Source organism: Ixodes scapularis, unplaced genomic scaffold (genome assembly GCF_016920785.2).
Source record: "Ixodes scapularis isolate PalLabHiFi unplaced genomic scaffold, ASM1692078v2 PGA_scaffold2__306_contigs__length_199485367, whole genome shotgun sequence".
Taxonomy (NCBI): domain Eukaryota; kingdom Metazoa; phylum Arthropoda; class Arachnida; order Ixodida; family Ixodidae; genus Ixodes; species Ixodes scapularis.
In genome coordinates, this window is record NW_024609857.1 from 84,253,957 (window position 1) to 84,267,641 (window position 13,685).

Genomic DNA, 13,685 nt, shown 5'->3' on the forward strand with positions numbered 1-13,685 from the left:
CATGTTTTGGTTTATTTGAACGCCGTATAATGTGCCTTGTCAATGGCCTCGTCTCCGTCGCCACAGCTGGTCACCACTGTTTCCGCCACACCCTAGCTCATTGTTTTGGTTTTGCCGTAAACCAATCGACAAAATAAAAGTTTGAGTCTAGATGTCAACAGCAATACGCAAAGAAGCCGAAAAGTAAATTTATACGCCTCATGCTAAAGAGACACTGACTGCGCTGTAAACAGTTAAACCTAACCATTTAGTATGTTAGACCTGATTGTTTAGCATAGTTTTAGTTTCAATATACCTATAACGACAAATGCCTTGGAAATCACTTATCAACATTGCCAAAAAATATGAAAGCAAATAATTACGTAATTGAGTTGAAAGGTTTCTGGCATCTTAAATAAGAGGGTAGCACGTTATCCTCAAACAAGTTCACTGCCCATATAGTCAGTTTTCTCAATCTCCAGAAACCATGAAATTAAAGAAACAGACATTAGAAATGTACAATTTCTGAAGACACGATTGTAACTCCCCCTCCCCCCTTCCCCTCCTCCCTCAACATGGTCTCTCGGAGGCTTCTGAATATGCCTGAGAGTAGTGAGCTGTGCAGTAGGAAAAAATATTTTCCTACAGGTTCCTATGTCGAAAGCACTGATCGTCGTGGCACGGCCGCTCCGTTAGACCGTTATAGCTTCCTTATAGAAGCACACTGCGTTCCGGGAGCCGTTGCCGATGCAGAAGTAATTTGAAGGTTCGATTACAAAATCGTCCACCATTTCACTAAGAGAGGCAGCGCCAGGGATTCCTGCCGAATGCAATAAAAGTTTCGTGCATTTTAATCGTAAAGTTTCTTGAGCATTGTATCAAAAATGCTTTAAGTTTGAGCTTATTGTAATTCTGCTTGCAAGGTAGTATTGTGGCATGCAGAAACTTAGTAGATGATATATGGATACTTTTAAGAGTTGACTTTACACTTTTTTGGTTTTTGTTTGTGACATAAGCCTTTTTTTTGTCTGTCCTAGCTTTTTGAACGAAGTCCTTCGACAAAAACAAAACATTTCCATTTACAAAATTATTATGAAATATGAATCCCGAAAAAAATGCCAGATATTTTAAGTTTGTTAAAAGTATTTTAATAATTGAAATTTTTTTATCTTTTACTGTACCCGTCACTTGTCAAGAAATATTGTGAACTTCACTTATTTTCATGGTTCACGGCTCCAGAAAAACAATTCACGTTATTCTGTATCTTTCTTTCTGTATCGTTTAATGCTTGGGACCATGTGTGCGATGGCTCTTTATTAAAGCCTATATATTAGAAGAATTATGAGTAAAATGATTTTGGTGAGTGATGAAAAACAAATATAGGCAGAAAAAAAAGTATTATAAAAAATACAAGCTGAACGCAACAAAGTGCTTCGGGCAGGGTGGGGAATAAAGATCAAGGTGATTTAAATCGTGATTCAAATCAGATTTTAAATCATTATTTACACCGCACTGGATTCACAATGATGATTTAAATCAGAAGTCTCCAACACCGACACACCATTCAAATCTGGCCCGCGCAGGACTTCTAACCGCCCCGTGGCTTGCCGTGGTTTTTCCAATGAAGCCCAACCAGCATGCCCGCTTCTAGCAGGCCAGCTGCCACAGGGCAAAAATAAGCGCGCCTAAGGAAACGGCCGCCGCGGAACGCGCCAACCGCACAAACCAAGATACCGGAAAGAACGATAGACAACTGCCTATTGATGATTGGTGAGTTTATGGGTACCGACTATTGTGCAATGTGAAAATTATCTTAATATTTAATTTCAAATCAAAGTGTATGTATTCATACACCTTAAGTTCTTTTTTTATAATTTTTACTCTAACTTTTAATGTTGCATTTATATACTTATCTAGAATCGTTGATTTAGTATTTCCTCATTAATGTTTACCTATTTATTGTCCGGTCCTCGAGACTGCGACAAATTCCTAATTCGGCCCCTCAGCCGAAAAATTTAGATGCCCCTGGTTCAAATCAAACCTCTGCCGCAGAAATAATTCCTAAAATACTTCTAATTTACTGTTCGTCTATCACTTGGTGCTTTTTAAATATACATATTTTTTTTAATCTAAATCAAAAGATTTTTACTTAAGAAAGATTTAAAGCAGGTTTGTTAAACACGAACAAACTTCTGAGCAAATCAGAGCGTTTGCTTTTTTCCACGTTCTGCTTTGCCTGTCCGGTATGTGATGCAGCTACTGCAAAAAAATCAAAACGCGAAAGAAGAAATCAACACAAGAGAAGTAATATACAATCAGAAGAAAATCAGAACATGAAAGAATAAAGAAAAACAGCTTTGTCACCTACTTAAAGATGAGCTGCTTTCGTTCTAAGGTGACGGGTTTACATTAAAAAAATAATTAAACAGTACTTCAAAAGTTTAAATGTAAAGTAATACTTTCTTTCATATTTTTGATCGATCAATCAATCTGTAATGTTTAAGAATGCACATAATGATAAAGAATCATTTTTCTGGCTACTATAATTTAAATTATATTAACTTGATTTAAATCAAATAAATCTGACTTATTTTTCAGTTACTTTAAATAGGGGCTTTTTCCACCCTGACCCCGGGCTTGTTTGTTTCTTTTTTCTTTTTTTTTCAAAATGAACGAGCATGAGTAAAGTGAAATCCTTTCCAGTATCATTTTCACTTACATTAATCGCACAATCCAAGATGAGGCTGTATTACAACATGACACACAATTGGTAGCACCTATCAATGATTACTTAGCGTAAGATGAAAGCCCATAGCGCTAAAACTGTGCTAAAAAACAGGCAGTTGAGCCAAATGTACTGGAATAGTGACCCAGCAAAATTTATGAATGTATACATCAAACCCATAGAAAAATTGATCTGCAATCTGCGATACTCGCACGCCGCAATTTTTCTGAAAATTTTAATATTTATTCTTCTGGAATGGATCTTGGCTTCTAAAAGATTACCATTGAGAACATTTTAAGATTGATGTTGTCGTTTCTTTGTAATATTGTCCAACAACTTTTAATTTCCTAAAAAGTTTCATTTTTATAATATTACAAAGATGCCGAATTTTGCTGCCTCCTGATTAGATTTTGATTATTTGCACGTAATTTATGTAATTTTAATGAACAGTGTTTTGTCATATTCCTCGAAAGGCTAGCATTAATGACCCACGCGGTGGAAAAGAACATCGCATCCAAATAAAAACCCCAAAGAAAATATGAAGTGCTAGTAACTCATTTTGGTGAATCCAATTTTTTTATATAAAAAGCACGATTGATTAAATAATCGGGTTCCCGAGTAACCGGAAAATATATTTATTTTCCCTAGCTTTCCCATTTACAAAAGTGTTCAACTGAGCTGGGATTGGACGCACTGTGTTCATCGGATAACAATAACATGAAATACAACTGCGTTAGTATTAGCGGTATAGCGACAACTTTCGAAATAAACTAAAGAGCGTATTACCACCAGTAGCAGTTAGAAAACAAATAAGACAACGGACGGCACATGCACTCCTTTCCCACGTAGCACAGTTTTTCGGGACAAAATATTTGAACTAAAGGGGGAAGGGAAAACATTTGAGTGTAAAGGTAAAGGTTTGTGATTGGTAAATGAGGGCCATAAAAAAAAAAAACAGAAAGAGACAAGTTAGAATGAAACGTTACCTTCTTTGCTCTGAGTATGGGTATCCTGTCCCTAATTCCCCAAACAAGTGCCAGACTTAGCCTTCACTGCCGGTAGTATGGCTGTCACCTGACACTTTTGAGCCTAACTCGAGAAACAAGAGTGAGAAATGGCCTTCGTTCTGGTTGTTCGTTTTTCATATGTCAACTTTGGGCCTAAATTGCCACGCGAGTACCAGATTCAGAGATCACTGCTGGTTCTTGGGCTCATGCCCGACATCTTTGGCTCAACTCTGGCACTTTGCCAATTATGCGGTGAGCCAGAGAAAAGCATAAAATGCAAAGAGGTAATCCAACAAACGTTTTCAATTGTAATTTTTCTTACAGAATTGATTTAGTACCGTGGCTCGGTTTAATTTGAGACATAAGATACGTACTAGTTTTTGTTGTGCTCAGTATTTGTAGCGTTCCAGACCCAATCATAAATCGAGAAGGTTGCGATTGTCTTTCGATGCACGGCAATTGTCGCCTAAAACAAATTACACTTCGAGCGCAACGTTTGAGCAAACACATAGTTTGCTCAAACGTTTGTAGGGAAGTTGAAGCATCTTTCTAGAAAAGTAAGTTCGGAAAAAACTTCTATATTTTCTTTTTGCTTCCTGAATTTGTTTATTGCACTTTAATAAGGCAGAAAAAAGGTAAACCGAATGTACTAAAAAACGTGTAGGGATTTTTACAGGGCATGCGGCGAGCCCCTCAACCGTTTGTCAAAGCTGTCATGACGCCATCGTCGGGCTCTTCGATACAGCTTCGAGGCGGGCAAGGGTCATCCGACGTCACCGATTAGGGCACTTTCGATAATCTTTTGTCCGATTTTGTGCGTTAGGCGCGCTCCAGTGGGCCGAGCTGCGGTAAACTTTTAATTGGCGATAACATCGCCCCTACTACTAAAATTTAAAACAAAACTTGATACACAGTATCTTTAATGGGCCTAAATTACAATAACTTTCACAGCTTTTCGGAATTCAAAAACATCTTCAGCTTCCCTTTTTGTACATGTAAAACGTTTGCGTATAGTTGAACACGGTATTTTCCTTTAGTTATCTTTAAATGCCCCCCCCCCCCCTAAAAAAATGGACAGGTTGCGAACCCCCTTTAGCTCATAGATCACACTGTCGCGCTATTAGCTATTAATAGGTACCACATTGCGGCCTCGTTCCTCGCCAACGCCGCAAACTTTGCAACACTGCTTCCGCGCCCCTCCTGGACGTCTTCGTTCGAGAGGGCCCCACATATTTGGTGGAAATCCGGAGGACACATATGTATAGTGGCCGAAACTCGTAATCTTAAGCAAAAAACATATAAAAACAAACACATTCTACAATCTGCTGGCCGCGACGCCTCCGACGCGCCCGTCAACCCACTTCCCCACCGCCTTCAGTATCCCCGGAAATACATCGCGCTCGCGAGCACGCACGTGCTGAGGCCGACCGAAAGAAAGTTCCCGCCAACAGCTTTAGGGCTTTTTTTTATTTTATTTTTGTTCGCGGGTTCGGGCGAAACCAAAACACAAGCAGGAGATTCAACTGTCTTCTTATGGAGCATCGAGTTTTCCAAAATTAAACACGGCGCAGTGTCGACGACGGATCCAAGCAAGATGTTTCGCGCGCTACCAACGTGTTGCGATTCCGACGGAGCGCAGCGAAGAAACAAGGCAGAGGTTTTTTGGTGGATGGGAAAGGTAGATGCGTTATCGGGTCGTGCGTGCTCGCTTTACTTCTTATGGAAGGCGTAACTGGATAAACAGACTATTACAAAGCAAAGTTTATGTTTCTTCACAATTACGACTGCGATGAACCGGAGAAAAAGCTGGAAAGGTACAGCTTGACAAAGCTCCCTACCGCCCCCCTCCGCCTTTCCCCATCCCAACATCGTTAATAGAAAAACACAACAGATAAAAAAACTGCGCACAGTTAAACAAGGTAAGTCGCTACAAGCAACATTATACCTCACAAATATAACTAAATATATTGCAGTGCATAAACGTGATATGCGCCGTAGAACAGAGCGTGTTACTTGCTTGATTAAAATATTATATATCGTTCACCTAGATAGTACTGCTCAAATCGTCAATTATTTATCTTATCTTTTACCATTTGTTTTTCCTGTTTTGTTTTATTGATCTTTTTTTTACCGATTTAGCTTGACAACTGACCTCTCCGTTTATACTTTTTTTTTTTCAGAAAACAGCAAACTGACTATCCCGTCGGGTAAAATATGTTCCATTTTTGTACCGCGGCTACACTACGGTATATTTGGGCTGAAATTAGTTAATGTTCCTTTGAACAAAATATACAATGTATGTTGCTTTTTTTGTTGTCGTTTATATTGTACAGGAAATTATTTAAAATAATTAACGTGACAAGATAAATTGGCACGAGACCGACATAACTTAAAGGGGCCCTCCGGATCGTTCTGAGATGGTCTATTTATGCGACAACTCAATCTACAGGCCCTAAGGATCCTAAAAATCATAAAATTACGGTCATGCGCTGCGGATTTCCCTATTAAATATGCTATCAAAGTCCCTGGCACGCCCCCCTTTCTGAGATGACCCCGGAAAACGGGAGGGGCATCTCTTTACGCGTCAGCCAATAGCAAGCAAAGGATTCCGGCGTCACTGCGCGTCACCAACGCGGCCGACCCGCGCAGGAATCTCTCCGGACTTTCTGTTCGGCAGTCGTCGTTCGTCGCACCGCACCGTCGCGCTGCTACTGCAATACGCAGTCGCATTCCACAAATGACAAGGAAAAGTTTGACTTGTTGACGTGGAGGATCGCAAAGCTGGCTTCGGAGTTGGGATCGTACGGGAAGAAGGAACACGTGTCCCGTAAACGCACGCCAGCAGACGCCCCGGAAACAGACGAGCCGACGCGCCGACGCATCACACCCTAGCAACAAGCTTGCGGGGAGAAAACATAGTTCGCTGGTTTTGGAGCGATAATTGCGGACCATGTTTCCCGCACCACAATCAGTTTACGTTTTTCTCAAACTCTAATTTACAACAAGCTTAAAAAGTGTTGCAATAATAACGTTCGGATTCACCGCGAGATGCAGGATTTCCATTGGTCAAGTTTTAGCGATGGGCAGGGAATGGGGGATTGTCTTCCAAGAGAAAATAGTTCCAATATATTTCTTCTGCCATCTGCTTAATAAACGGTTTTGTAATCTAAAACTTTGTATACATATTAACTTGCACCTACTAGGCAATATAACAACATAAACAGACGATCGCAGAAAGCTCCGGAGGGCCCCTTTAAGGACAAGCAATCCCGGTTGGGTAATTGAAAAGAAACTATTTTAGATGATTATTGCAACGTTGTCCCGGTTGATATTCGAATTTCCAGTCACAGCACGTAGTTATACGATGCCTTAATCACCTGTTGAGGTGATGAAATTTTGTGTAGTGCTTGATGCTGACAACAGGAGCGTACACAAAAAATAAACTGACAAATAACCAGTAAAAAATGATGCCGTAGAACAGTCAGTGACAAGAGCTCGTGCATGGAGACCCTCTTTCATACGCTCTAAAACTCGAGAGGAAATCAAGTGCCGTGAGCAAGATATCATCACCCTCGGGAAAGCGCGGATGGAGGCACCCCACATGAAACCATTGACGCTTTCAATCAAATATTGATAGTCGTCTCGAACGAAATTCTGTTCAGAAATCCCTTCTTTTAGGCAGAATGGCTTTGCGCACAATTGTAAACTTGCTTTTAAAATAGAGCGTGCAACGCTGACTCGCTATAGATTAGCTAGAGATATCAATCTCCGGATGCAATGTATATAAATCTCAAATTTCAGCAAATCTGCACTGCCAATCGGTGTAATCTACTTGGGGAGATCGACGAATCAGCGAGGAAACAAATCATATCCATCGATCAATTAGTATATGTGCTCAGACACTCAGCATAACATGAGCCTATTAGACGTCATTCTCAGCTTCTCGTTGGAGGCGCTATTTAATTAGCAAAATACTCCAGTTATCGGCCATACCCTTTCCTGGGTGGCTGAAAGTTTCTCTCGCTGAATAAAACGTTGTAACTAAGCAAACGTTAGTATTGTTTCCGTTGGTTCGCTTTCCTTCCAGCCCTCGTTACATCAAAAAACAAAAATAAAACAAAAGAAGCAAAAGAAAAGTATTACAACGTGACTCTTCACGAATTGTTAAAGAACTCTCCAACTAAATTCTGGAACCCCCCCCCCCCCCCCCCCCCCCATCTTAATCCCAAGAAAACGAACTCTCCCAGTCTAAACCCTGAAGACAGCCAAAATAAGGCAAATGAGTATAATAGTTACTTTCAGTCCGTTTTTACAGACGATAATGGTACTATCCGTAATCTCGAACCTAACGCTATTGCTCTGGAGCCTCTGTTAATAACTGAACCAGGAATTTTAAACCTCTTACTTAACCTAGATACAAAAAAAGGCAGCGGTCCGGATAATATTCCTAACGCCTTCTTAAAACGATACGCAGAATGGATGAGCAAATACTTGTACATAATCTTTAACAAGTCTCTTAGCACGTGTCACCTACCCGTTGAATGGAAAAAATGTAAAGTCATGCCTATACACAAATCAGGTGACATCACCAACCCTTCGAACTTTAGACCGATTTCTCTCACCTGTACTTGTTGTAAACTACTTGAACACATCATTCTAAAGCACATTACAACATTTCTTGATGCACACCAAATTCTTTCTCCTGAACAACATGGATTTAGAAGTGGTCTTTCAACAGGCAGCTAACTTCTTGAAACTTTGCATGACGTGAGCCTAAGCATTAACAACAGAAAGCAAGTAGACATACTACTGCTCGATTTCTCGAAAGCATTTGAAAGAGTTTCACACCCCAAGCTAATCATCAAGCTAAAACATGCTATTGGCGAAGTACCTATAGTTAGTTGGATTGAAAACTACTTATCAAATCGTTCCCAGTTTGTGCAATATGAACAAGAGGCTTCAGAAACTGTCAGAGTTACCTCCGGCGTTCCGCAGTTCTGTCCTTGCGCCAGTTCTCTTCCTACTTTTCATTAATGATATTACAACTAACATTGATGCTAAAATTAGATTATTTCCAGATGATTGTATCATATACCGGGAAATCAACACATCGGATGATTACCTTGTACTAAAGAGCTCTCTCCAGTTAATCAATAAATGGTGCGCTGATTGGCAGATGTCCCTCAACGTGAGCAAAACTGTTTGCATGTCTGTAACAAGAAAGAAATCTATCTCTGAATTTCAGTACGGCTTTGATGATGTAACGATTTCAAGGATGACTCAGTGTAAATATTTTGGCTTATTTATTACTTCAGATTTAAGGTGGGATCTACACGTAAATCATGTAACGTCAGAGGCATTAAAAAAAACTTATGTACATAAAAAGAACACTCAAGCTAGCCGCTACACCCACTAAACTCTTAGCATACACTAGCCTTGTTAGACCAACACTAGAATATGCAAACATCGTTTGGTTTCCTTACACGAAGAATAATATAGCTAAGCTTCAAAATATACAGCGCAAAGCAGTAAGATTTATTTTTAACAAATACAGGCGCACCGACTCACCCACTGAACTTCTTAAAAAGTGTGGTCGTCTTACACTAGCTAACAGGGAAAGGCGACTTAGGCTTAAGTTCTTGTACTCTCTGCTGCATGATGCTTTCAAAATTGACAAATCCAAGTACGTTTCTTTTTCAAATACTAGACAGACCAGGCACAAACATGGTAAAACCTTGACTGAATACTGCTTTAAAAATGACTGCTTCCGCTACTCTTTTTTTCCTTTAGCTACCTGAGAATGGAATCAACTAGATCCTGTCATTACTAACAGCACCTCCATCACATCATTTCTATCTCGGTTGGATGTTTTATTGCACAGTGATGTGTAATTATGAATGACTTTAATTGCATTTTTTTACGTGTGATTGAACAGTGGTTGTTTAATTTGGCTTTGGAAATGTATGTTAACCCTTGTGTATTAATCTTAAAGGTATTTCTACTATTATTTATATCCCAGTGTTTATTGTACAAATTACTTGCATTTTTTGTTGTAGATGTGATGAAATGTGAACGAGTGTCTACTTACTTACTTTTGTGTGCTCCTTCCTGCGAAAATCTCTAAGGGATTGGCAGTATTTTCAAACAAATCAATAAATAAATTACCACTGAGCCTAAGTTATAGGAGATGGACGTTGCAGTTCTAAGAATACAAAAGTAGTACCTGAAGGAAAGAGTCGGTATCCAAAAGATATTTTGCAAAGCGTCGGAACGACGAACTAAAAGTGGACGCGTATTACTACATTCGATTTATATTAACCTGTATCTATATTTGTTTATCTGTATTTCATTAACCCCTACGTACCTACGACGAGGTTGTTTTAGCCATTACCGAGTGCGTAATTTTTTTAGTGTTAGCTTTTGCTTTCCAGTAATATCGGTTACCATCCCCGACATATAATACTATGTACAGAGAAAACACTTCTGCCTCAGTAATTGAATTATATGTCGTAAACTTTACTGTTTTTTTAGAACAGAAAATTTTACGTAAACAATAAAAACGTGTAATTAAAAAAAAATCGTACGCGCAATAACCACTGCCTCAAGGCGTTATGACAAAAAATATACAAATCGCTAACAAGACTAAAATATTACGTTGTTGTTTTTTTATTAAAATTTTTGTTATAGTTGTCGGGCGCCCTGGCGGTAGAAAGCTGCCGGTCAGCTTGCCCGTTACATCAACACCGTGTGTCATCTCCTACTCGATATGGAGCGCCATCGACCGCACCAGTATCGAACGAATTTGTACGCGCCAGAGTCGTCCGTTTACAACTTGCCACGATAATTTATTTTGACTGTTAATAAATAGAGTATACGTCTGGTTGAATCAGTTCTGTTCTGTCGCCCTTCCAGTCGGTTTGCTGCAAGTAAAATCCAGCGAGTAACGTGGAGGGAAAAATAAGGAAACGGAAAACCACAGGGGTGCACCCCCACTACACTGCACCAGAAGAGTTGGATTTGACCCTAGGGACAGGTTTTGCCCAGTTATGAGATTAAAGAAAGAGCTCACACATTCCGATTAACTGGAATGTTCCACCTGTTCCACACGTGAGTGTTTGACCACACCAGGGGGAAAGACGGGGGGGGGGGGGGGGGGGTGCTGTGATTGATTCCCTTGAAGTGATGCGCATCTTCTCCGCCAGGCGCACGCGCTTCGAATTTGAGACGCGCGTTGTTGTATAGAGAGCATATCTCCAATGTGACAGTAGAAAAAGATGAGTGTTCGCCAGACAGTTTTTTTTTTTTTCCAGCCGACTGCGATCGTCAGGTTATTTTTTTAGAAAATATAAAAACTGTTCTGTCATTTTTTGTTGTACCTAGTGTTTTGTTGTTGTTGTTGTTTTTTAATTACACCGAGGCGTTTTATGAATTCATTATAAAACTTAAAACGGCGACTCTTGTACTCTGCAAGAGTTCAAATTTTCTTTCGAAATTATTCTTCGTACCAACTGGAAAGGTATTATGTAGGGCAACAAGAGCACTACTTAAAGCTCCATGACGCCTCTAATAATAACTTCAGACGTCAACAGGTCGAAAAATACCTGAAGTAATACAGGTTTCACTCCGAAATTCCCTTCCCAGAGCCTTCAGGAACCCTCGCATCATATCAACTCACGAGCATCCTCGTCAAGGAATCATCCTGGAGCCCACGGCGTGGTAGCCAACATTTTCCTAAAACGCTTGGCATCCTCAAGGCTGCGACTCTTAACGATTCACTTAGCCCTAAGTATTATAAATTAAAAAAAAGAAAACATCAGTTGCCACTTTTAGGCTTTCTGCACTTTTTTTTTTTTTTTTTTTTTTTTTTTTTGCTAGTTCTTTCTAACATTTTGGACTGCGTTTCTGTTTGTTTGGACTCGTTGAAGAAAGAGAAACATAACATATAGATCCGGAACTACGTGTACTTACGAGTCTTGAGAGTATCGCCTGTGCCGGACTAAAACAGCACATCCTTCTCCCAACAAGAAGCGTCGCACTACCGTGTCGAACTGTACACAACTGCTACCGCGTCGGAACTCATCACTCATTCAGGCACGTCGGTGACATCCACATCACAGAAGAGTTCATACCTCCCCGGTTATTCCAGGCCCACATTCGTCGATGAATTCAACCGCCCGCGGCTTCGTGTATCCGACGGAACTCTCGGCACAAATGGCTCGTCAAGGCATCAGGAGCTTTTCTAGAGGTTCTTCGATGATTGAAGATGCGTCTTGCTCGTAGGGAAGCGCTTCCGAAGCCTAAAGGTGGGGGCCCGCTCTGCCCGCGCGTAGTCTGCTGCTGCGTCTGCGAGTTCGTGCTCCTGGATGCTCGAAAACAGCCCCGCTGGCACGTGGCTGAGACGAGCGGTCTCCTCCGACGCCTGGCCTCTTCCACGAGAAGCTTTCCTCTCCTTCCCTCGTCCTTTCGCTCTCTTTTTCGCACCCCAGGTTTTTCTTCTCCTTCTTGCCTCGGAGTTTGAGTTCCGGGCGGTCGGTGGCCGCCCCGACTTACTCTTCTATCTTCGAGCTGTCGCTGTTCTTTTGTTTTCGCACGGACGTCGACTTTCTTTGCTAGCTACGCTCTTTTGCCGAGGATGTCGTGCTCGACTGCGTCCGTGTGGAAGTGTTTGTGTTTGTGCTTTGAAGGGTCCAGAGGTCCGAAATTAACGCATTCGCCGTGTGTTCCTTTTTCGTAAAGTACTTATCAAGTAAACTGTCGCTTTTTTTGTTTTCATTTGACGGTGGTGTGTCACTGTTGCCTCTCAGTACATTTGGCTGCCCCTGCTTCTGTTTGTTCTTATCTGGCGTATCGCACATAAATATATGTTACTTTGTAGCGTTTTACAATCCCTGAGAAAAGAGACAGTGTGTTTCGTATGCGACTGAAGGAAATCTGCCTGCGGCCGTACATCGCACATGCTTATGCACCACCGGTCACACGTGCGAAACCAAAAAAAAAAGTTCTACCAGGTTGCAAATTTTCCAGAAAATAGAGAGTTCGTGTCATGGCAATAAAGTGGCGTCGTGTTTTTTTTTAGAAACCTCCTCTCAGATACCGAAACGTCGGCTGATATTTCTTGAACAATGGAACTTTTTTTTTTTTTCTGGTTAAGTTTGTGATCAAAACTTCGACTTTATACGGCCCAAATGGCGGTAAGGAGAATTGTCACAACCAAAGCCGCCCTCCCTGTAGTGCCATCTTCCCTGGCAGTCGCAGTGTTGCACATGTTCGTTGAACACTAGAACGGACCATCGTTTACCGTTTCTTTTTTTGTCATTTTTGAAACGAGTACAGTTCCATTTTTATTGAGGTGAAACACCTCATTTCCCCTTATAGTTCGGAACGTATATAGTTACATTTCCAATAAAATGGGGCATTTTAGGTAAGCTCTACCGCTCTTTGAGAGGCACATAAAATAAAGATGTCCAAATTAGACATTTGATCAAAACATACCATACGAGATTAAGGGTTATCCCACATTTTGCTTAGATTAAACTATTGCAGTTCTCGTAATATAGAAAAAGTAAAACGATATTGCGCTTGAGAGTTTCGAAATTTTCTAGCGCAATTCGGCGTTGTCTGTTGTTGTAGGTAGGAGGCGGCTCAGGTACAGCGTTGCTCGATTTCCGGAAGGTTTTTTTGGGAGGAAAGAGCGCATCAATTATTCACTCTCGTTGCCTGGACTTAGAAGCAACCGAAACTTCAGGTTATTAACATGTATTTTTAGTAACAACTTAGTTTGAGAAGTGAGTGTTTTCTTGATAAAAGGGCAAAAAGAGTGCCTGAGTAAAGGAAAAGCGGACATTTTTATAAATTCTTAAGTTGTCGGACACGTACCGGTAACTCTAAGCGATTGATTAATTTGTTCTATTGATTTTTTTTTACTAAAATTGTTTATAAATTTTAGTTTGCTCGCTGAAAACCGCATCACACAC

At 40.6% G+C, this 13,685-nt stretch overlaps 1 protein-coding gene across 3 annotated transcripts in view; it reads right to left on the reverse strand.

The window, feature by feature from the left end:
• LOC8028301 (four and a half LIM domains protein 2) overlaps positions 1-13,685 on the reverse strand; it is a 350,510-nt gene that overhangs the window by 242,526 nt on the left and 94,299 nt on the right. Inside the window, exon 1 of one of the 3 annotated variants that reach the window (XM_042291936.1) lies at positions 11,680-12,127. The exons of the other annotated variants lie outside the window; for them this stretch is intronic. Coding sequence (XP_042147870.1) covers positions 11,680-11,721 — 42 coding nt within the window. The 5' untranslated portion in view covers positions 11,722-12,127. Of the gene's footprint in view, positions 1-11,679; positions 12,128-13,685 lie in introns of those variants that run through there. 3 annotated transcript variants of the gene reach the window in all.